Source organism: Pseudophryne corroboree, chromosome 3 (assembly GCF_028390025.1).
Source record: "Pseudophryne corroboree isolate aPseCor3 chromosome 3, aPseCor3.hap2, whole genome shotgun sequence".
NCBI classification, from domain to species: Eukaryota; Metazoa; Chordata; class Amphibia; order Anura; family Myobatrachidae; genus Pseudophryne; species Pseudophryne corroboree.
Window position 1 is genome coordinate 493,457,658 of NC_086446.1, and position 25,652 is coordinate 493,483,309.

Sequence of the window (25,652 nt, forward strand, 5' to 3'; positions counted from 1 at the left end):
ATAACCGTATATGTGTACTGGGGAGTGACATATGTATATTACTTTATCACCTGCCGCTCAAACCCATTTAGATGTCGGCATTTATCAATCTCCTCCCCTCATTCGGCATTACCAGCTTCCACCTGACCTCACATTCCCTTTACACATATAATGGTGCAGCGGCTGCCTGAAAGAAAGGGTATAACTGCAAAAAGCAACATGTATAACAAAGCACCTTTTATATAATATGTGCAACTGGGCATAAAGCTCCAATGCTGGTCCTAAGTATAGATTGAGGGAGGAGAGTGCAGGGACACATATAGCCGTGTATGAGCACTGGGTGGTGACAGGTATAACTTTACCACTCGCTGCTCTAAACCTGTTTAGATGCCGGCGTTTGTTGGTCTCATCTGCTCATTCAACGTGGCCTGCTTCCCCCGACCTCATACGCCTCTCACACACACCGCGGTGCAGCGGCTGCCCAGTCCGAAGACGGGGCGTGGCCGCACGACGTCCTTGATGACGTCAATCCCCGACGTACGTTTCACCGCTGGGCTTGTTCACGGGAGCCTCAATCCCACAAGCCCAGCCGTGAGTTAATAAAAGGATACCTGTAATTGAGTTCAATCATTTAATCAAGATATGCTTCTGTTTGATTTTATGTAGTTTGGATTCCAGGAAAATTCTAGGATATAGAATATCATTATATAGGATAATAGTACGCTAAATTTCATATATATATATATATATATATATATATATACACACATAACTCCACCATAATTAATAAATTGGTCTGTCAGTACAGTACAGGTATCCTTTTATTAACTCACGGCTGGGCTTGTGGGATTGAGGCTCCCGTGAACAAGCCCATCGGTGAAACGTACGTCGGGGATTGACGTCATCAAGGACGTCGTGCGGCCACGCCCCCTGTCTTCGGACTGGGCAGCCGCTGCACCGCGGTGTGTGTGTGAGAGGCGTATGAGGTCGGGGGAAGCAGGCCACGTTGAATGAGCAGATGAGACCAACAAACGCCGGCATCTAAACAGGTTTAGAGCAGCGAGTGGTAAAGTTATACCTGTCACCACCCAGTGCTCATACACGGCTTTATGTGTCCCTGCACTCTCCTCCCTCAATCTATACTTAGGACCAGCATTGGAGCTTTATGCCCAGTTGCACATATTATATAAAGGTGCTTTGTTATATATGTTGCTTTTTGCGGTTATACCCTTTCTTTCAGGCAGCCGCTGCACCATTATATGTGTAAAGGGAATGTGAGGTCAGGTGGAAGCTGGTAATGCCGAATGAGGGGAGGAGATTGATAAATGCCGACATCTAAATGGGTTTGAGCGGCAGGTGATAAAGTAATATACATATGTCACTCCCCAGTACACATATACGGCTATATTTGCTCCTGCTCTCCCCTCCCTTCTCCCACATTATATATTTAGGACCACCATTGGAGTCCCATGTCTATTTCCATACACCCCTCACCACTATTGAGGTGCTTTACCATATTGTTGCATATACAGGTTGAGTATCCCATATCCAAATATTCCGAAATACGGAATATTCCGAAATACGGACTTTTTTGAGTGAGAGTGGGATAGTGAAACCTTTGTTTTTTGATGGCTCAATGTACACAAACTTTGTTTAATACACAAATTTATTAAAGATATTGTATTAAATGACCTTCAGGCTGTGTGCATAAGGTCTATATGAAACATAAATAAATTGTGTGAATGTAGACACACTTTGTTTAATGCACAAAGTTATAAAAAAATATTGGTTAAAAGTACCTTCAGGCTGTGTGTATAAGGTGTATATGTAACATAAATGCATTCTGTGCTTAGATTTAGATCCCATCGCCATGATATATCATTATGGTATGCAATTATTCCAAAATACGGAAAAATCTGATATCCAAAATACCTCTGGTCCCAAGCATTTTGGATAAGGGATACTCAACCTGTATTGCATTTGTCTTACTAATGAATTTGTTCTAGGACTATTTATTCTCGTATTGATGCATATGCTGCGTTTGTCTTGTAAAAGACAAGCATTTTAGGACAGCTTATTTTTCAGATCAGCATTGTGTTAGTGTCAACTTTCTTACAAGATTTAACTTATGATCTGATGAACATTAATCAATTTTTTTGTGTTGCATTTGTCCTGCAAAAGACTTTGTTTTAGGATTGTGTATCTTCATACTGCTACATATGATACATTTGTCTTGCTTAAGACTTTGGTTTAGGACTGTCTATTTTATTCTGCTGATTAGCACCCTTGTAAATGTTAAAATCCTCACCAGATCCAATTTATGATCTGATGAACATCAATTAGTCTAATGATCTTGAAATTTGACACTGACCTATTATAGGTGATCCAATGAATTATTCTCTTGCAGATCATATGTTTGAGGAAATTTCCTCTTGATTTATTACTTAAATGAAATGTAGGTGAATTCTAGCCTGTATATTTCCACAAAATTTTTTATAAAAATTGTTACCTTCTGTCTGATTAGCCGATGGGATTATTAATATTATATGGATGATATAACAGAAATTATTAGTGTGTGAATAACAGCGATTCTCTTTGAAACACCAGTATAACAAAGGCTGTCCTCCATGCTATTCAGTATCAATTAGAACATCTCCCATCTACTACAGTTTTCCTTTTTATCCCTCTTTTCTCTTCTCTTTTTCTATCACTCTCTCATCTGGTTGACAGCAGTGCTAGAAAGGGCTCCATCCTCTTTAGCGTACATTTTGCTGTCACAACAGAAAGCAGAAGTGCTCCTGTCTTCCTTCTTTCTTCATCCCCCACTCAAGGGGGGAGAGAAAATCTCTGCATTTAATTCTACTTTACCTCTAAGACAGATTTGGGTTCTCTTTTCCAACACACTCTCATCTGGAAAAGCCTGGGGGTAATTTTCTCCAGTGGCGTCAGCAGGCCTAGTACAGACAGCAGAAGTGGGTTCTTCTTCCTTCATATATCATCTTCTACTATTCAAGGTCGTACTATCCTGAAAGTAGCCCGATCTTCAATCTCGGAAGCTGATAGGATAGACCTGGCTAGTACTTTGAAGGGGGACCACTTAGGAATACCAGGCACTGTGGATATCATCAAGATGATCACCGTAATGCTCATTTAACACTGGTGGAGCAGTCCTATACTACTCACTCTTATTTTCACCCTCCTATCTTTATATTGTATTATAGATAGATATATTTGGACCATAATTGGTCAATATTTTAAGGAACAGAATAAATGTTAAGTTTTAGACTATTCATTTTCACATCATCATACTGTATATCATGATCTAATATCATTACAATTTTCAATTAAGAGTGCTCCCAAAAAAGGATTTCTTTTCTTTCCTTTCCCCTTTTTGGTCCGGTCTGTTTCGTACCAGAGGCAGGGCGAGTGATAATGCATTGGACACTGCCCTCAGCTCTAGGATGTTTATTGGGAGAAGTGCTTCTTCCTTGGTCCACCGACCCTGAAAAGTGTTGCTCCAACACCGCTCCCAATTCCCTCAAACTGGTATCCGTCGTCTGGAGGACCCAGTCGGGGATCCAGAAGGGACGGCCCCTGCTCGATTGCTGGTCCTGGAGCAATCAGGTCAGCGACAAACGAACCTCTGGAGTCAAAAAGATCATTTGGGATCTGATCAGATGAGGCAGGCCGTCCCACTTGGCAAGAATTAATTGATGCAGAGGGCGGGAATGAAGTTGAGCATACTTCACCATGTCGAACGTTGACACCATCAGGCCAAGTACTTGTATCACCGAGTGAATCGACACTCTGGGGTGACTGATGAAGTGTCTTATCCTGTCCTGGATTTTCAGGACCTTGTCTGGAGACAGGAACAGTTTCTGACTGTGTGTGTCCAGAAGCGCCACTAGGTGCACCATGCTCCTGAGCTGGGACCAGCGAGGACTTCTTCCAATTGAGCAGCCATCCGTGGGCTTGTAAGCAGCTCACCGTCAATTGTAGATGACTGAGAAGGACATTGTGGGAACTCGGCAGAATCAGCAGGTCGTCCAAGTATGGCAGGATTCTGACTCCCTGGCGATGGAGGTGTGCCGTCATCACGGCCATAACCTTGGTGAAGATCCAAGGAGCCGTGGCCAGTCCGAACGGCAGAGCCTGGAATTTTGTAGTGACTGTTGCCAATAGCAAACCGCAGGAACTGCTGAAGCGATATGGCAATAGGAATATGCAGATCAGCATCCTGTATATCAAGGGATACCATGTAATCTCCGGGTTCCATCGCCAGCACAACAGTGTGCAATGTTTCCATATGAAACTTGGCGACCCCCACAAATTTGTTCAGTGACTTGATGTTGAGTATAGGCCGAAACGACACATTGAGTTCCTCCACAAGAAACCGGGTCGAATAATAGCCTCTGCCAAGCTGGGATTGAGGTAGCGGCACAGCCACTCCTGTACTCAGGAGAGAACTTACCACCGTTTGTAGAGCCTGCGCCATCAACGTGTCCGAAGGGAGTACCGTAGTGCAGAACTGGTGAGAGGGGTATGTCTCTTTAAGGAGACGGCATACCCGTGAGAGACAGCTTCCAGTACCCAAGCGCCTATAGTGGTCTTTAACCAAACCTGGGCGAACTGTAGTAGTTGGGGTCCCCAAGGGAGAGGCCCGTCCCGTCATGCAGCAGGCATTTCTTGTTTCAGAGCAGGCTGATGGGCTGCCCAGGACTGTTTCATCTTGGGCTTAGTGGTCTTGGGAGCACGAGACTGTCCCGAGTAAGATTGACTGACCCTTGGCTTTCCCGTGAGGTGGAAAGGAATGATAAGTGGTAGTCTTCGCCTTCTGAGCAGAAGGATTAGTAGGAGGAAGAAAAGCGGTCTTTGGCAGCTACTAATTAAGACACTATATTTTTATTCAGGTCCTCTCCAAATAAAATGTCCCCAGTAAAGGGGAGCACCTCCAAGGTCATCTTGGAGTCCAAATCCACTTTCCACGACCTTAACCACAGTATGCGCTGAGCCAGGACATACGTTGATGACACCTTGGCTGCCAGTACCCCCGCCTCATGCGAGGCAGGTATTGTCTGGCCTTGTCAGAAATATCCTCGTGCAGCTCATCCTCTAACACCTGAACCCACACCTCAATACCCTTTTCAGTCCAAGAGGTCGCTATGGTGGGCCTATGAATGGGCCCCTGCGAGGGAATATAAGGACTTCAGGCATCCCTCCACACGCTTATCTGTCTTTTCCTTCAGGGAGTTGACAGTGGTGACGGGCAGAGTAGATGACACAACGAGATGGGTGACGTGGAAACCACCGGCGGTGGGTTTTCCCATTTACCACCTAACTCAGCAGGTAGAGTATAGCGAGCCAAAGCCTGTTTGGGGAGCGGGAATTTCTTACCTGGGCTAGACCAGGGTTTCTTCCTGATGTCCACAAGATGATCAGAATGGGGTAATACAGTCTTAACCAGTCTTAATGTTGTTTAAACATATCCGTTTTCTTGGCCACTGTACTGGAATCCTCATCCTCAATGACTTGAAGGATCCCTGCTGCCTTGCCATTGGACCCAATGCAGAAAGCCGGGACTGACAGGGGGGGCGTGGCCACATGGCAGGCCTTCAGCTCTGGCCCCAAGCATAGACACACTGTGAGAGGAAAGAGAGAAAAAGAGAGAGAGAGAACAAACAAAACAAAAAAGAAGGAGAATGTGGGCAGAAGTAATTAGAGAGGAGAGGAAAATGGGTACACAGGGAGGGGTGGTGGAAGAGTGGTATACACAATACTAATTATCTATAATTCTTAAGACCATTCTGTTCTGGTACAGTATGTCATTTTTTTCCCAAGAGCTTGAAGGATTTTATCCTTTATTTAATACTGCTGCAGTACGCCACTATCGCCTTTGTGTGTGGTATAAAACCTTGTGGTGACAGTTTGGAATTATAATAAACAGTGATTTTATTTGTAATGCTTAAAATCACAAGTTAATTAACAGGCAGCATTCGTTACTTAAATTCTTCAAAATGTGGAGCATACCTTGCAACTTACAGGAGCTTCCAGAGTTTTACTGCCCTTATTGTTAGACATTGTAAGAAGGCAACAATTAGGCTATTAGTACGATGAAGCCAGACAGAGTACACAACTTGCAGACAAAGTACACAACCAGCATCAGAGTACACCCACTTGTGAACTAAATACCAGTGTACATGACTAACACCGTAAAATATCCGTATAGCGAGAAGTACTGTGTACACTATATTAGAGGACCCTGACGCACCTAGTCCCTTCAGGTATAGAATAAAGTGATGGCTACCTTAGATGGGATACACATGATAGTGAAACCATACGATAGAGAGAGAGATACTGGGTAATAGACAGAAGTAGGAAGGCCCTGCTCGCAAGCTAAAAATTTATAAGGCATTGATACACAAGGATAGGTGTTCTATTGCATAATAGTCCTGTCAGATTGCAAAGATTCTTAATGGTCTGCATAATATGGTCACTCAGCAATGTTTGGCAAGGTTCAGGAGGATTTCAAATTGAATAAAGACGAAATGTGTCAGGTTATGCGTGGATTGTAATTGGATAAGGGAGGCGCTGAAGGTTAAGTGGATGGGTCCAGAATTTGATAAGCTTGTCTGAAGAGGTGAGTTTTCAGAGAATGTTTTTGAAGGTTTGGAGACTAGAGGTGAGTCTTATTGTGCGTGGGAGGGCACTCCACAGAGTGGGCTGAGCCTGGTTTAAATTTTTAGCCTTTTATGCAAGTAAAAGTATTTTACTGTATATTGAATACGGTAGAATACCAGTAACCAGTGGAGGGACTGACAGAGTGGATCTGCAGACGATGAGCATCTAGCTAGGAAGATCGTCCTCGCAGTTGGATTGTAGTGGAGAGAGCCTATTTTTGGGAAGACCAGTATGGAGACTATTGCAATAATCAATGCAGGAGATAATGAGAGCATGGATTCAAGTTTTTTTTGCAGTGAGTTGTGTAAGATTTGTTTGTATTTTGGATATGTTTCTTAGATGTATGTAACATGATTTTGAGACAGATTAAATTGTCCTCTTTCACAGTCGTTCAGTGGGACAGGTTCCATTCTTGGGTGTTGCAGTTGGAATCCATTTTGGGGACACTGCATTCCCATCCTTGCGCTCAGTTTTGTTTGCCTCTTGGTTTTGCGCTAGTTTTGCAGTTGTAATGTAGACCAGGGGTTACAGAGGGGAGACTCTTCTGTCTAATAAGTGCAACCTTTTTCAGCAAAGCGAATCCCAAAAAATTATTTAAATACATTAATAGCAAGAGATTAAAGAAGGAGAGTATAGGCCCTTTAAAAGACGAGTTGGGAGTCTTAAGCAAAAATGATAATGACATAGCGGACACACTAAATTAGTTTTTCTCTGACGTCCTAAGTGGATGCTGGGACTCCGTAAGGACCATGGGGAGTAGCGGCTCCGCAGGAGACTGGGCACAACTAAAGAAAGCTTTAGGACTACCTGGTGTGCACTGGCTCCTCCCACTATGACCCTCCTCCAGACCTCAGTTAGAATCTTGTGCCCGGCTGAGCTGGATGCACACTAGGGGCTCTCCTGAGCTCCTAGAAAGAAAGTATATTTTAGGTTTTTTATTTTAGAGTGAGATCTGCTGGCAACAGACTCACTGCAGCAAAGGACTAAGGGGAGAAGAAGCGAACCTACCTAACTGGTGGTAGCTTGGGCTTCTTAGGCTACTGGACACCATTAGCTCCAGAGGGATCGAACACAGGACCCGACCTCGATCGTTCGGTCCTGGAGCCGCGCCGCTGGCCCCCTTACAGAGCCAGAAGCAAGAAGTGTTCCGGAAAATCGGCGGCAGAAGACTTCTGTCTTCAACAAGGTAGCGCACAGCACTGCAGCTGTGCGCCATTGCTCCTCATGCACACCTCACACTCGGTCACTGATGGGTGCAGGGCGCTGGGGGGGGGCGCCCTGAGGGCAATATACACCTTGGCTGGCAAATCTACACCATATATAGTCAGGAAGGCTATATAGGTGTAAAAATACCCCTGCCAGAATTCCAGAAAAAGCGGGAGAAGTCCGCCGGAAAAGGGGCGGGGCTAACTCCCTCAGCACACTGGCGCCATTTTTTCTTCACAGTGCAGCTGGAAGACAGCTCCCCAGGCTCTCCCCTGTAGTTTTCAGGCTCAAAGGGTTAAAAAGAGAGGGGGGCACTAAATTTAGGCGCAATATGTGTATACAAGCAGCTATTGGGGGAAAAATCACTCAGTTATAGTGTTAATCCCTGCATTATATAGCGCTCTGGTGTGTGCTGGCATACTCTCTCTCTGTCTCCCCAAAGGACTTTGTGGCGTCCTGTCCTCAGTCAGAGCATTCCCTGTGTGTGTGCGGTGTGTCGGTACGGCTGTGTCGACATGTTGGATGAGGAAGGTTACGTGGAGGCGGAGCAGAGGCCGATAAATGGGATGTCGCCCCCTGTGGGGCCGACATCAGAGTGGATGGATAGGTGGAAGGTATTAACCGACAATGTCAACTCCTTACATAAAAGGCTGGATGACGTAACAGCTGTGGGACAGCCGGCTTCTCAGCCCGCGCCTGCCCAGGCGGCTCAAAAAACGCCCGTTACCTCAGATGGCAGACACAGATGTCGACACGGAGTCTGACTCCAGTGTCGACGAGATTGAGACATATACACAATCCACTAGGAACATCTGTTGCATGATCTCTGCAATGAAAAATGTTACACATTTCTGACATGAACCCAAGTACCACATAAAAGGGGTTTTATGTTTGGGGAGAAAAAGCAGCCAGTGTTTTGTTCCCCCATCAGATGAGTGAATGAAGTGTGTAAAGAAGCGTGGGTTCCCCCCGATAAGAAACTAATAATTTCTAAAAAGTTTCTGATGGCGTACCCTTTCCCGCCAGGGGATAGGTCACGTTGGGAGATATCCCCTAGGGTGGATAAGGCGCTCACACGGTTGTCAAAAAAGGTGGCACTGCCGTCTTAGGATACGGCCACTTTGAAGGAGCCTGCTGATAAAAAGCAGGAGGCTATCCTGAAGTCTGTATATACACACTCAGGTACTATACTGAGGCCTGCAATTGCCTCAGCATGAATAGTGCTGCTGCAGCGTGGTCCGATACCCTGTCAATATTAATACCCTAGACAGAGATAATATTTTGCTAACATAGAGCATATGAAAGACGTCGTCTTATATATGAGGGATGCACAGAGGGATATTTGCCGGCTGGCATCCAGAATTAAGGCAATGTCCATTCTGCCAGGAGGGTATTAGAGACCCGGCAGTGGACAGGTGATGCTGACTTTAAAAGGCACATGGAGATTCTGCCTTATAAGGGTGAGGAATTGTTTGGGGATGGTCTCTGGGACCTCGTATCCACAGCAACAGCTGGGAAGAAAATTTTTTACCTCAGGTTTCCTCACAGCCTAAGAAAGCACCGTATTTTCAGGTACAGTCCTTTCGGCTTCAGAAAAGCAAGCGGGTCAAAGGCGCTTCCTTTCTGCACAGAGACAAGGGAAGAAGGAAAAAGCTGCACCAGACAGCCAGTTCCCAGGATCAAAAATCTTCCCCCGCTTCCTCTGAGTCCACCGCATGACGCTGGGGCTCCACAGGTGGAGACAGGTGCGGTGGGGGCGCGTCTCGGGAACTTCAGGGACCAGTGGGCTTGCCCACAGGTGGATCCCTAGGTTCTGCAAGTAGTATCACAGGGATACAAGCTGGAGTTCGAGGTGACTCCCCCTCGCCGTTACCTCACATCAGCCTTGCCTGCTGCCCTCGGAGAAAGGGAGGTAGTACTGGCGGCAATTCACAAGCTGTACTTCCAGCAGGTGAAATCAAGGTACCCCTCCTTCAACAAGGCCGGGGTTACTATTCCAAAATGTTTGTGGTACCGAAACCAGACGGTTCGGTGAGACCCATTCTAAAATTGAACTCCTTGAACACTTATATACGAAGGTTCAAGTTCAAAATGGAATCGCTCAGGGCGATTATTGCAAGCCTGGAGAATGTCATGGTATCACTGGACATCAAGGATGCTTACCTGCATGTCCCTATTTACCCTCCTCACCAGGAGTACCTCAAAATTGTGGTACAGGTTTGTCATTACCAATTCCAGACGTTGCCGTTGGTCTGTCCCCGGCACCGAGGGTATTTACCAAGGTAATGGCCGAAATAATTATCCCGTACTTGGACGATCTCCTTATAAAGGCGAGGTCCAGGGAGCAGTTGTTCGTCGGAGTAGCACTATCTCAGGAAGTGCTACAACAGCACGGCTGGATTCTGAATATTCCAAAGTCGCAGCTGGTTCCTACGACGCGTCTACTGTTCCTGGGTATGGTTCTGGACACAGAACAAGAAAAAAGGGTTTCTCCCGGAGGAGAAGTCCAAGGAGTTGTCGTCTCTAGACAGAGACCTCCTAATACAAATACAGGTGTCGGTGCATCAATGCACGCGAGCCCTGGGAAAGATGGTAGCTTCTTACGAAGAATTTCCATTCGGCAGGTTCCATGCAAGGATCTTCCAGTGGGATCTGTTGGACAAGTGGTCCGGGTCGCATCTTCGGATGCATCGGCGGATAACCCTGTCTCCAAGGGCCAGGGTGTCGCTGTTGTGGTGGCTGCAGAGTGCTCATTTTCTAGAGGGCCGCAGATTCGGCATACAGGACTGGGTCCTGGTGACCACGGATGCCAGCCTTCGAGGCTGGGGGGCAGTCACACAGGGAAGAAACTTCCAAGGACTATGGACAAGTCAGGAGACTTCCCTACACATAAATATTCTGGAACTAAGGGCCATTTACAATGCCCTAAGTCAGGCTAGACCCCTGCTTCAACACCGGCCGGTGCTGATCCAGTCAGACAACATCACGGCGGTCGCTCATGTAAACCGACAGGGCAGCACAAGAAGCAGGATGGCGATGGCAGAAGCCACAAGGATTCTCCGATGGGCGGAAAATCATGTGTTAGCACTGTCAGCAGTGTTCATTCCCGGAGTGGACAACTGGGAAGCAGACTTTCTCAGCAGACACGACCTCCACCCGGGAGAGTGGGGACTTCATCCAGAAGTCTTCCAAATGATTGTACACCGTTGGGAAAGGCCACAGGTGGACATGATGGCGTCCCGCCTCAACAAAAAGCTACAAAGATATTGCGCCAGGTCAAGGGACCCTCAGGCGATAGCTGTGGACGCTCTGGTAACACAGTGGGTGTACCAGTCGGTGTATGTGTTCCCTTCTCTGCCTCTCATACCCAGGGTAATGAGAATAATAAGAAGGAGAGGAGTAAGAACTATACTCATTATTCCGGATTGGCCAAAAAGAGCTTGGTACCCAGAACTCCAAGAAATGATCTTAGAGGACCCATGGCCTCTGCCGCTCAGACAGGACCTGCTACAGCAGGGGGCCTGTCTGTTCCAAGACGTACCGCGGCTGCGTTTGACGGCATGGCGGTTGAACGCCGGATCCTGAAGGAAAAGGGCATTCCGGAGGAAGTTATCCCTACGCTAATTAAAGCTAGGAAAGAAGTGAGCGCAAACCATTATCAACGCATATGGCGGAAATATGTTGCTTGCTGTGAGGCCAGGAAGGCCCCAACGGAGGATTTTCAGCTAGGTCGATTTCTGCACTTCCTACAGTCAGGGGTGACTATGGGCCTAAAATTGGGTTCCATTAAGGTCCAGATTTCGGCTCTATCGATTTTCTTCCAAAATAGAACTGGCTTCACTGCCTGAAGTTCAGACTTTTGTTAAGGGAGTGCTGCATAGTCAGCCCCCGTTTGTGCCTCCAGTGGCACCGTGGGATCTCAACGTGGTGTTGGATTTCCTGAAGTCGCATTGGGTTGAGCCACTTGAATCCGTGGAGCTAAAATGCCCCACGTGGAAAGTGGTCATGCTGTTGGCCTTGGCGTCGGCCAGGCGTGTATCATAATTGGCGGTTTTATCATGCAAAGGCCCTTATCTGATTTTTTTATGTGGATAGGGCGGAATTGAGGACTCGTTCCCAATTCCTTCCTAAGGTGGTATCAGTGTTTCATGTGAACCAACCTATTGTGGTGCCTGCGGCTACTTGGGACTTGGAGGATTCCAAGTTACTGGACGTAGTCAGGGCCCTGAAAAATATATGTTTCCAGGCGGATGGAGTCAGGAAAATTGACTCGCTATTTATCCTATATGCACCCAACAAGCTGGGTGCTCCTGCTTCTAAGCAGACTATTGCTCGCTGGATCTGTAGCACGATTCAACTTGCACATTCTGCGGCTGGACTGCCGCACCCTAAATCTGTAAAAGCCCATTCCACGAGGAAAGGGGCTCTTCTTGGGCGGCTGCCCGAGGGATCTCGGCTTTACAATTTTGCCGAGCTGTTACTTGGTCGGGTTCAAACACTTTTGCAAGAGTCTACAAGTTTGATACCCTGGCTGAGGAGGACCTAGAGTTTGCTCATTCGGTGCTGCAGAGTCTCCGCACTCTCCCGCCCGTTTGGGAGCTTTGGTATAATCCCCATGGTCCTTATGGAGTCCCAGCATCCACTTAGGACGTCAGAGAAAATAAGATTTTACTCACCGGTAAATCTATTTCTCGTAGTCCGTAGTGGATGCTGGGCGCCCATCCCAAGTGCGGATTGTCTGCAATACTTGTATATAGTTATTGCCTAACTAAATGGTTATTGTTGAGCCATCTGTTGAGAAGCTCAGTTATATTTCATACTGTTAACTGGGTATAGTATCACGAGTTATACGGTGTGATTGGTGTGGCTGGTATGAGTCTTACCCGGGATTCAAAATCCTTCCTTATTGTGTCAGCTCTTCCGGGCACAGTATCCTAACTGAGGTCTGGAGGAGGGTCATAGTGGGAGGAGCCAGTGCACACCAGGTAGTCCTAAAGCTTTCTTTAGTTGTGCCCAGTCTCCTGCGGAGCCGATATTCCCCATGGTCCTTACGGAGTCCCAGCATCGACTACGAGAAATAGATTTACCGGTGAGTGAAATCTTATTTTTTCAACAGTATTTACTAGAGAGGACCCAATTCAGGGACTAACATATAATCTCAACAATGAGAATATCCCACTGATAGGTACTTATTTAAGCGAGGAAATAGTCTGTGCCCGATTAAAACATTTAAAGATTAATAAGTCACCAGGTCCCGATGGTATTCACCCAAGGGTTCTAATGGATCTTCATTCTGAACTTGCAAAACTGCTATTTTTGATCTTTAAGGATTCAGTAATATCAGGTATGGTTCCCAAAGACTGGCGTATAGCGGAAGTAGTGCCTATATTCAAAAAGGGAAGTAATGCTGAACCAGGTAATTATAGACCAGTTAGTTTTACATCTATAGTGGGGAAAGTATTGGAAGGTATTCTAAGAGATAGTGTTCAGAAGTTCCTTGAAGTCAATAAGGTCATTAAAAGGAATAAACATGGGTTTATGAAGGACAGATCCTGTCAAACCAACTTACTTGGCTTTTATGAAACAATAAGCGCAAACCTAGATCAGGGTAAAGAGGTGGATGTAATCTTATTTTGCCAAAGCGTTCGATACTGTACCACACATGAGACTTATCTACAAGCTACAAGAATCAGGGCTAGGAAGCACAATATGCATTTGGGTCAAAAACTGGTTAGATAATAGGGAGCAGCGTGTTGTGGTTAATGGATCTTTTTCAACTTGGACTGAAGTGCTAAGTGGTGTGCCGCAAGGCTCAGTATTAGGACCGCTATTGTTCAATATTTTCATTAACGACCTAACAGAAGGTCTAGAGAGCATGGTGTAAATTTTTGCAGATGATACCAAATTGTGTAAAGTTATAAATGCGGAGGGGGATGCGGAGTCGCTTCAGAATGACTTAGTTAAATTAGAAGCTTGGGCAGCGAAATGGAGAATGCGCTTCAATACAGACAAGTGTAAGGTAATGCACTGTGGTAACAAGAACAAAAATAACACCTACCTACTAAATGGGGTAAAATTAGGGGATTCTGTACTGGAAAAGGACTTGGGTATCCTCATAGATAGCAAACTAAGCAGTAGTACCCAAAGTAGGACTGCAGCAAAGAAGGCTAATAAGATATTAGCATGCATAAAACGGGGAATTGATGCTAGGGACGAGAGTATTATACTCCCGTTATATAAATCACTTGTGAGGCCACACCTTGAATACTGTGTACAATTCTGGGCACCTTACTACAAAAAGGATATCCTGGAGCTAGAAAAGGTTCAAAGGCGGGCGACCAAACTAATTAAGGGTATAGAGACGCTGGAATACGAGGAAAGGCTTGCAAGATTAGGCATGTTTACACTGGAAAAGAGGATATTAAGAGGGGACATGATCAACATTTACAAATATATAAGGGGACAATATACAGATCTTACGCAGGACCTATTTTTGGTTAGATCAACACAGAGAACTCGTGGACACTCGCTCAGGTTAGAGGAGAGGAGATTCCACACAATACGGCGTAAAGGCTTTTTTACGGTAAGGACGATACGTGTTCGGAATTCCCTGCCTGAGGGAGTTGTAATGGCCAACTCAGTCAACACCTTTAAGAATGGGTTAGATAAATTCCTAATGGATAAGGATATCCAGGGTTACGGGGCATAGTCACGCACTATGGTTATTATAAAAAAGAGGGGTTAATCGGAACGGCAGTCAGCAACTTCAGTCAAAATTTTATACAAAATAATCGTGCATAGGAGACCACAAATAGGTTGAACCAGATGGACAATTGTCTTTTTCAACCTTAGATACTATGTTACTATGTTACTTCTTCAGACTCCTCTGATAACCCATGAGCAGTGCCCCCAAATGGATTCGGCTAAAACTACCGTGTTTCCCCGATAATAAGCCCTACCCCGAAAATAAGCCCTACCCTTGCTTTTGGAAATTGGTCCAAAATAAGCCCTACCCCGAAAATAAGCCCTATCAAAATTCCCATTACCAGAGTCCGTGCACTAAATTCAATGCCCCCAGCTCCACCCCCGCTAACCCCCTTCACCGCCGCCCTGCTTGAGGGATGCTGTACAGTACTGTATCAGCCGTTGAAGACTCCAGCTCCCAGTCCCAGGGATGCATTGCGCCCTGCGCATGATGTCACCGCGCACATCACGCGGCTTCTGTACACGGCGGGAGCGGAGTAGCAGCGGCGCTGGCGGAAGGCATGAAGAAAAACTGGAACTGGAAAGTGCTGTAGGTGAGGAGCAGGACTGGGGGGCATGGTGGCTGTAAAAGGAGGACTGGGGGCTGTAAGCAGGACTGGGGGCATGGTGGCTGTAAAAGGAGGACTGGGGGCTGTAAAAGCAGGACTGGGGGCATGGTGGCTGTAAAAGGAGGACTGGGGGCTGTGAAATTTGCTGTCAATGTTAATTAAAATAAGCCCTACCCCGAAAATAAGCCCTATGGTGTTTTTTGTTGAAAAAAATAAAATAAGACAGTGTCTTATTATCGGGGAAACACGGTATGTATTTGTGTGCAAAATCCCTTGTTTTTAATTATTTTCACCTAATTGTGAATTTTGCCTCTTCGAAAACAGACGGCTATAAAAGCACAAATGTAGATGTTGATTGAGAGCATCGCTGCCACAGATGGGATAAAAAATATATCCAATACAGCATATCCATAATGCGTGTTTGAGACCAGCGTTGCCAAATAAAGGGGTTAACTAGAACTTCATCCACTTCTAGGCTAAGCACTAAGATGTTGGCATCTCTGATACTTTTTTGTGTGTTCTGTTTCAGCTTTATTCCATCAAGGGCTTTAATGGAGGACTCAAAGGTTGACTCTCCCAAAGTTAAAGATCTCATTGCTACCCTTCTGAAGACTTATCAGCTGGAAAAGGTAAGTTATTAACCAGTATGTTCCAGATAGTGCCACCAAGAACCTTCATAAACTTGCGTATATATGCTTTGGTCGCAATCATGAATTTCAAGACTGTCTTTTTTTTCTTCCTCTTAGTTTGAGACCTGTTTGGTCAAGCATTGCAACAACGCTTTTGGTTGTGCTATTGTCCATCAGTCTGGCTGGAAACTGGTATTTTCTGGTGACACCATGCCTTGTGATGCACTTATTAAGATGGGTAAGTAAGAATGATTTGATTTTGTAATTTTCTCTACTGTCCTAGAGGATACTGGGGTCCACATTAGTACCATGGGGTATAGACTGGTCCGCTAGGAGCCTTGGGCACTTTAAGAAATCAATAGTGTACACTGGCTCCTCCCTCTATGCCCCTCCTACCAGACTCGGTTTAGAAAATGTGACCAGAAGAGCCGGTCACTCTTAGGGAAGCTCCTGAAGAGTTTTTGCATTTATTTTCTGTTTGTTATTTTACAGGCAGGTCTGGGTGGCACCAGCATGCCTGCTTCGTGGGACTTAGGGGGGAGAACGGCCCAACTTCCTAAAGAGTTAATGGTCCTGTTTCTTCGCTGACAGGACACTGAGCTCCTGAGGGACTCATTCGCATGCCCCACCACGGCAAGCATACCCTCCCGCAGCACGCCGCCTCCCCTAACAGAGCAAGAAGAAAGAAGAGTGGTGAGTAGAACACCGGCGTCCTGGTTAGCGAGTCGCCGGCGGGAATGGCAGCACAAGGGTAGGAGTGCAGCGCTGACATTCAGGCTGTACTCCGGTGGGCTCAGGAGGACATGCGGATGAGTGTGTCACGCTGTGAGGGGTGCGCTGAGCCACCAATGATTACCCACACTGGCCAACTAGCTTAACAGGGGTTCTAACCCTCTGTTAAGCAAACAAAGACCTCAGGCCAGTATAAAAAAAACCTGGGAAGCCGCATGCCATTACGGGGGCGGAGCTTCACTATGAACGGATCCAGTGGCTCACCAACACCATTTTCCCTCTGCACAGGCATCACGGGGTAGCGCAGCTCCTCCACAAAGACACCACATCTCTTCAGCGGTACCAGGGGGTCTTAGAAGGGGGGGGGAGTGTTGTAGAATACTAAGCCCTCTTAAGGGACTTATTGTGGCAACCCAGCTGAGTTTTACTTTGCTAAAAGGGCGTGGTGTGGCTGGCTCCATTTTCTGTGTCTCCCTGCGGGCTCTGTGTGGGTTAAAAACTGTGTGCACCTTCTGTGTGCGGGTGTGTGTGGGTCCCTTCACGTTACCATATCCAGGGACTGTGTTTCCTGATCAGCAGCGTGTCTGTCCTCCCTGGGAGACTTTCTACCATATACACAGAATAGTACACATTCTCAGGCTAGTGGGGCAGAACCCCCATGGTTGGATTCCATTAAGGGGATGATAACTAATATTGTACTCTGGCCCAGCTCATGCAGGCTGATACTGATGGCGATACATCAGACACATAGGAGGGTGAAGTGGATGCGAGTGGGGGGGATGCAGTCCTGTCACAAGGAATACAGTCCCTGATAGAAGCTATTAGAGATGTCATGCACATTCCTGACAAGGTGGCGGAGGTAGAGGAGGGATCTTATTTTAATGTAAAAAATAAATCCTCAGCTACTTTTCCAGCATCGAAGGAATTGAATGCTCTGTTTGAAGAAACTTGAGCTAATCCTGACAAGACGTTTCAGATCTCTAAAAGGTTAATTACATCCTTTCCCTTTCCTCTGGAGGATAGAAAGAAATGGGAAAACCCGCCGATTGTGGATGCATCGGTATCTAGGTTGTCACGTAAGATAGTCTTACCTGTTCCTGGGAAAGCATCCTTAAAGGACACGGCTGACCGCAAGATTGAGACCACTCTCAAATCTTTATACACTGCTGCTGGGGTGGTCCAGAGACCCATTATTGCTTGTGCAAGGATTACTAAGGCCATTGCTAATAATCGGGTAACTTAATTGGCTGATTAGATTCCTTACCCAGGATGGAAGGTGGGGGGGTGATAATTTTACTCCTACAGCATATTCAGGACTTTGCTAACTTTATGGTGGAGGCCATAAATTAATTTGGTTTGCTCAACGCATGCACCACTGCCATGGCAGTGTCAGCACGCAGGGGCTTGTGGTTACGCCAGTGGACTGCGGATGCGAATTCCAGGAAAGCTGTGGAAAGCCTACCATTCACAGGTAAGGCCCTTTTTGGAGATGAACTGGATACGTGGATATCCCAAGGCTACGGCGGGTAAGTCTACGTACCTTCCTTCCGCAGCACCCCCAGCTAGGAAAACCTACTCTGCTCCAACTCTGCGTCCTTTCGGACAGTGAAATTAAAAGGCAAATTCAAAGGTTCTTCTACAGCCTTCAAAGGCAATAGAGGTAAACACAGAAAACCAGCAGCTGCAGGTTCTAAGGATCAGACCTCCGGGTCTGCTTCCTCAAAGCCTTCAGCATGACTGTGGACCGCACTGCCTGGAAGACAGGCAGGTGGGAGCCCGGTTGGGTTATTTCAGTCACATTTGGGCAACATCATGCCAGGATCCCTGGGTCAAAGACCTTTATTGCCCAGGTATACAGACTGGAGTTTCAGTAACTCCCACCTCACAGATTCTTCAAATCAGGCTTACCAGCTTCTCCAGAAGCAGGTATGACTTTGCAGGCAGCAATTCAGAAACTGGTACAAACTCAGGTCATTGTTCCAGTCCCACTTTAACTACAAAACAAAGGTTATTACTCCAACCTGTTTGTGGTGCCAAAACCAGACGGTTCAGTAAGTCCCTTTTCTCTATCGTCCTAGTGGATGCTGGGGTTCCTGAAAGGACCATGGGGAATAGCGGCTCCGCAGGAGACAGGGCACAAAAAAGCAAAGCTTTAGGATCAGGTGGTGTGCACTGGCTCCTCCCCCTATGACCCTCCTCCAAGCCAGTTAGATTTTTGTGCCCGGCCGAGAAGGGTGCAATCTAGGTGGCTCTCCTAAAGAGCTGCTTAGGAAAGTTTAGCTTAGGTTTTTTATTTTACAGTGAGTCCTGCTGGCAACAGGATCACTGCAACGAGGGACTTAGGGGAGAAGAAGTGAACTCACCTGCGTGCAGGATGGATTGGCTTCTTGGCTACTGGACATCAGCTCCAGAGGGACGATCACAGGTACAGCCTGGATGGTCACCGGAGCCTTGCCGCCGGCCCCCTTGCAGATGCTGAAGTAAGAAGAGGTCCAGAATCGGCGGCAGAAGACTCCTCAGTCTTCTAAAGGTAGCGCACAGCACTGCAGCTGTGCGCCATTTTCCTCTCAGCACACTTCACACGGCAGTCACTGAGGGTGCAGGGCGCTGGGAGGGGGGCGCCCTGGGAGGCAAATGAATACCTATTTTGGCTAAAAATACCTCACATATAGCCTCCGGAGGCTATATGGAGATATTTAACCCCTGCCAGAATCCGTTAAGAGCGGGAGACGAGGCCGCCGAAAAAGGGGCGGGGCCTATCTCCTCAGCACACAGCGCCATTTTCCCTCACAGAAAGGCTGGAGGGAAGGCTCCCAGGCTCTCCCCTGCACTGCACTACAGAAACAGGGTTAAAACAGAGAGGGGGGGCACTAATTTGGCGATATGCTTATATATATATTAAGATGCTATAAGGGAAAACACTTATATAAGGTTGTCCCTATATAATTATAGCGTTTTTGGTGTGTGCTGGCAAACTCTCCCTCTGTCTCTCCAAAGGGCTAGTGGGTCCTGTCCTCTATCAGAGCATTCCCTGTGTGTGTGCTGTGTGTCGGTACGTGTGTGTCGACAGGTAGGAGGACGATGTTGGTGAGGAGGCGGAGCAATTGCCTGTAATGGTGATGTCACTCTCTAGGGAGTCGACACCGGAATGGATGGCTTATTTAGGAAATTACGTGATAATGTCAACACGCTGCAAGGTCGGTTGACGACATGAGACGGCCGACAAACAATTAGTACGGTCCAGACGTCTCAAAAACACCGTCAAGGGTTTTAAAACGCCCGTTTACTTTAGTCGGTCGACACAGACACAGACAGGGACACTGAATCCAGTGTCGACGGTGAATAAACAAACGTATTCCTTATTAGGGCCACACGTTAAAGGCAATGAAGGAGGTGTTACGTATTTCTGATACTACAAGTACCACAAAAGAGGGTATTATGTGGGATGTGAAAAAACTACCATAGTTTTTCCTGAATCAGATAAATTAAATAAAGTGTGTGATGATGCGTGGGTTCCCCCCGATAGAAAATTATGGGCGGTATACCCTTTCCCGCCAGAAGTTAGGGCGCGTTGGGAAACACCCCTTAAGGTGGATAAGGCGCTCACACGCTTATCAAAACAAGTGGCGGTACCGTCTATAGATAGGGCCGTCCTCAAGGACCAGCTGACAAGGCTGGAAAATATAATAAAAAGTATATACACACATACTGGTGTTATACTGCGGCCAGCGATCGCCTCAGCCTGGATGTGCAGAGCTAGGGTGGCTTGGTCGGATTCCCTGACTAAAAATATTGATACCCTTGACAGGGACAGTATTTTATTGACTATAGAGCATTTCTATATATGCGAGATGCACAGAGGGATATTTGCACTCTGGCATCATGAATAAACGCGATGTCCATAACTGCCAGAAGATGTTATGGACACGACAGTGGTCAGGTGATGCAGATTCCAAACGGCACAGTATGGCCGTATAAAGGAAGAGGACTTGTTTGGGGTCGGTCCATCGGACCTGGTGGTCACGGCAACTGCTGGAAAATCCACCGTTTTTTACCCTAAGTCACATATCTGCAGAAAAAGACACCGTCTTTTCAGCCTCAGTCCTCTCGTCCCTATAAGATCATATCTGCCCAGGGATAGAGGAAAGGGAAGAAGACTGCAGCAGGCAGCCTATTCCCAGGAACAGAAGCGTTTCACCGCGTCTGACAAGTTCTCAGCATGGCGCTGAGACCGTACAGGACCCCTGGATCCTACAAGTAGTATCCCGGGGGTACAGATGGGAATGTCGAGACGTTTCCCCTTCGCAGGCTCCTGAAGTCTGCTTTACCAAGTCTCCCTCCGACAAGGAGGTAGTATGGGAAAAAATTCACAAGCTGTATTCCCAGCAGGTGACAATTAAATTACCCCTCCTACTACAGAAAAGGGGTATTATTCCACACTATATTGTGGTACTGAAGCCAGAAGGCTAGGTGAGACTTATTCTAAAAAAAAAAAAAAAAAAAAAAAAATTTTTTTTTGAACACTTACAAAGGTTCAAATTAAGATGAAGTCACTCAGAGCAGTGATAACGAACCAGGAAGAAGGGGACTATATAGTGTCCCGGGACATCAGGGATGCTTACCTCTATGTCCCAAATTTGCCCTTCTCACTAAGGGTACCTCAGGTTCGTGGTGCAGAACTGTCACTATCAGTTTCAGACGCTGCCGTTTGGATTGTCCACGGCACCCCGGGGTCTTTACCAAGGTAATGGCCGAATTGATGATTCTTCTTCGAAGAAAAGGCGTCTAAATTATCCCTTACTTGGACGATCTCCTGATAGGGGCATAGTCCAGGGAACAGTTGGAGGTCGGAGTAGCACTATCTCGGATACTGCTACAATCAGCACGGGTGGATTCTAAATATTCCAAAATCGCAGCTGATCCCGACGACACGTCTGCTGTGCCTAGGGATGATTCTGGACACAGTCCAGAAAAAGGTGTTTCTCCCGGAAGAGAAAGCCAGGGAGTTATCCGAGCAAGTCAGGAACCTCCTAAAAACAGTGCATCATTGCACAAGGGTCCTGGTAAAAATGGTGGCTTCCTACGAAGCAATTCCATTCGGCAGATTTCACGTAAGAACTTTTCAGTGGGATCTGCTGGACAAATGGTCCGGATCGCATCTTCAGATGCATCAGCGGATAACCCAATATCCAAGGACAAGGGTGTCTCTCCTGTGGTGGTTATAGAGTGCTCATCTTCTAGAGGGCCGCAGATTCGGCATTCAGGATTGGATGCTGGTAACCACGGAGCCCAGCCTGAGAGGCTGGGGAGCAGTCACACAAGGGAAAAATTTCCAGGGAGTGTGATCAAGTATGGAGACTTTTCTCCACATAAATATACTGGAGCTAAGGGTAAATTTATAATGCTCTAAGCTTAGCAAGACCTCTGCTTCAAGGTCAGCCGGTATTGATCCAGTGGGAAAAACATCACGGCAGTCGCCCACGTAAACAGACAGGGCGACACAAGAAGCAGGAGGGCAATGGCAGAAACTGCAAGGACTTTTCGCTGGGCGGAAAATCATGTGATAACACTGTCAGCAGTTTTTCATCCCGGGAATGGAAACTGGGAAGCAGACTTCCTCAGCACGACCTCCACCCGGGAGAGTGGAAACTTCATTGAGAAGTTTTTTCCACATGATTGTAAACCGTTGGGAAATACCAAAGGTGGACATGATGGCGTCCCGTCTGAACAAAAAACGGGACAGGTATTGCGCCAGGTCAAGAGACCCTCAGGCAATAGATGTGGACGTTCTGGTAACACCGTGGGTGTACCAGTCGGTGTATGTGTTCCCTCCTCTGCTTCTCATACCTAAGGTGCTGAGAATTATAAGACGTAGAGGAGTAAGAACTATACTCATGGCTCCGGATTGGCCAAGGAGGACTTGGTACCCGGAACTTCAAGAGATGCTTACAGAGGTCTTATGGCCTCTGCCGCTAAGAAGGGACTTGCTTCAGCAAGTACCATGTCTGTTCCAAGACTTACCGCAGCTGCGTTTGTCGGCATGGAGATGGAAAGCCGGATCCTAAGGGAAAAAAGGCATTCCGGAAGAGGTCATTCCTACCCTGGTCAAAGCCAGAAAGGAGGTGACCGCACAACATTATCACCACGTGTGGCGAAAATATGTTGCGTGGTGTGAGGCCAGGAAGGCCCCACAAAGAAATTTCAACTCGGTCGTTTCCTGCATTTCCTGCAAACAGGAGTGTCTATGGGCCTCAAATTGGGGTCCATTAAGGTTCAAATTCGGCCCTGTAAATTTTCTTCCAGAAAGAATTGGCTTCAGTTCCTGAAGTCCAGAAGTTTGTCAAGGGAGTATTGCATATACAAAACCTTTTTTTGTGCCTCCAGTGGCACTGTGGGATCTCAACGTAGTTCTGGGATTCCTCAAATCACATTGGTTTAAAACCAGTCAAATATGTGGATTTGAAGCATCTCACATAAAAAGTGACCATGCTCTTGGCCCTGGCCTGGACCAGGCGAGTGTCAAATTGGTGGTTTTTTCTCAAAAAAGCCCATATCTGTTTGTCCATTCGGACAGGGCAGAGCTGCGGACTCGTCCCCAGTTCTCTCCCTAAGGTGGTGTCAGTGTTTCACCTGAACCAGCTTATTGTGGTGCCTTGCACCTACTAGGGACTTGGAGGACTCCAAGTTGCTAGAAGTTGTCAGGGCCCTGAAAATATGTTCCAGGACAGCTGGAGTCAGAAAATCTGACTCGCTGTTTATACTGTATGCACCCAACAAGTTGGGTGCGCCTGCTTCTAAGCAGTCGATTGCTCGTTGAATTTGTAACACAATTCAACTTGCACATTCTGAGGCAGGCCTGCCACAGTCTAAATCGGTTAAGGCCCATTCCACAAGGAAGGTGGGCTCATCTTGGGCGGCTGCCCGAGAGGTCTCGGCATTACAACTCTGCCGAGCAGCTACGTGGTCAGGGGAGAACACGTTTGTAAATTTCTACAAATTTGATATCCTGGCAAAAGAGGACCTGGAGTTCTCTCATTCGGTGCTGCAGAGTCATCCGCACTCTCCCGCCCGTTTGGGAGCTTTGGTATAATCCCCATGGTCCTTTCAGGAACCCCAGCATCCACTAGGACGATAGAGAAAATAAGAATTTACTTACCGATAATTCTATTTCTCGGAGTCCGTAGTGGATGCTGGGCGCCCATCCCAAGTGCGGATTATCTGCAATACTTGTACATAGTTACAAAAATCGGGTTATTATTGTTGTGAGCCATCTTTTCAGAGGCTCCGCTGTTATCATACTGTTAACTGGGTTTAGATCACAAGTTGTACGGTGTGATTGGTGTGGCTGGTATGAGTCTTACCCGGGATTCAAAATTCCTCCCTTATTGTGTACGCTCGTCCGGGCACAGTACCTAGCTGGCTTGGAGGAGGGTCATAGGGGGAGGAGCCAGTGCACACCACCTGATCCTAAAGCTTTGCTTTTTTGTGCCCTGTCTCCTGCGGAGCCGCTATTCCCCATGGTCCTTTCAGGAACCCCAGCATCCACTACGGACTCCGAGAAATAGAATTATCGGTAAGTAAATTCTTATTTTTAAGCCTCAAGTCACTGATCCCCTACTTAAGGGTGTTCAAGATGGAGTCTGAGAGTGGTGATCTCAGGTCTGCAGGAGGGGGAATTTCTGGTGTCTCTGGATATCAAGGATGCGTACCTTTCCGATTTGGCCGCCTCATCAGGCTTATCTACGGTTTGCACTACCAGTTCCAGGCCCTGCCATTTGGCCTCGCCACGGCACCGAGGGTGTTCACCAAGGCAATGGCAGAGATGATGTTTCTCCTCCGCAAGCAAGGAGTGAACGTAATACCGTACCTGGACGACCTGCTGATTAAAAGCACCATCCAGGGAGAGGTTGTTGGACAGCATTCCCCTCTCAACCCGACTACTCCAGGATCACAGGTGGATTCTGAACCTACCAAAATCCTACCTGGAACCAACACTGAGGCTTTCGTTCCTGGGGATGATACTGGATACAGAAGAACAAAGTATTCCTTCCATTGGAAAAGGCATTGGTAATCCAGTCGATGGTGCGGGATGTTCTAAAACCAGCCCGGATATCGGTGCATCTATGCATTCTCCTTCTGGGAAAGATGGTAGCCTCTTACGAGGTGCTGCAGTACTGAAGGTTTCATGCAAGGCCCATCCAGCTGGCTCTGTTGGACAAATGGTCTGTATCGCATCTTCACATGCACCAGAGGATACGTCTGTCGCCAAAAGACAGGATTTCTCTTCTGTGGTGGCTTCAGACTTCTCACCTGACTGAGAGTCGAAGGTTCGGGGGTTCAAAATTGGATCCTGCTAACCACAGACGCAAGCCTCAGAGGTTGGGGAGCAGTCACCCAGGGGGAACAGTTCCAAGGAATCGGAAGTCAGGAAACCATTCTTCCGATCAACATTCTGGAGCTAAGGGCCATCTACAACGCCCTTCTGCAGGCATAGCATCTTCTTCAAGATCACGCCATTCAAGTTCAGTCGGACAATGTAACAGCAGTAATGTACATCAACTGACAGGGCGGAACGAAGAGCAGAGCAGCAATGTCCGAGGTAACAATTATTCTCCTCTGGGCAGAAAGCAATGGCGCTGTCAGCAATCTTCATTCCGGGAGTAGTTAACTGGGAAGCGGACTTCCTCAGCAGACACGACCTCCACCCAGGAGAGTGGGGCCTTCACCCACAGGTGTTCGAGTTCTTGACACGTCTGTGGGGTATTCCACAAATAGACATGATGGCCTCTCGTCTCAACAAGAAGCTCAAGCGGTATTGCTCCAGGTCGAGGGACCCACAAGCAGTGGCGGTCGACGCTCTGGTGACTCCATAGGTCTACCAGATGGTTTACGTGTTTCCACCTCTTCCGTTGATCCCAAGAATAAAAAGGGAAAAGGTTCAAGCAATTCTCATTGCTCCGGACTGGCTAAGAAGGGCCTGGTATGAGGATCTGCTGGGGATGCTCCTAGAGGACCCGTGGCCTCTGCCTCTTCGAGAGGATCTTCTACAACAGGGGCCATTCGTTTATCAAGACTTAACATGGCTACGTTTGACGGCATGGAGGTTGAACGTCAA

At 47.1% G+C, this 25,652-nt stretch overlaps 1 protein-coding gene across 1 annotated transcript in view; it reads left to right on the forward strand.

The window, feature by feature from the left end:
• ELAC2 (elaC ribonuclease Z 2) overlaps nucleotides 1-25,652 on the forward strand; it is a 268,918-nt gene that overhangs the window by 212,185 nt on the left and 31,081 nt on the right. Inside the window, exons 19-20 of the mRNA XM_063960954.1 lie at nucleotides 15,706-15,805; nucleotides 15,923-16,043. Coding sequence (XP_063817024.1) covers nucleotides 15,706-15,805; nucleotides 15,923-16,043 — 221 coding nt within the window. The remainder of the gene's footprint in view (nucleotides 1-15,705; nucleotides 15,806-15,922; nucleotides 16,044-25,652) is intronic.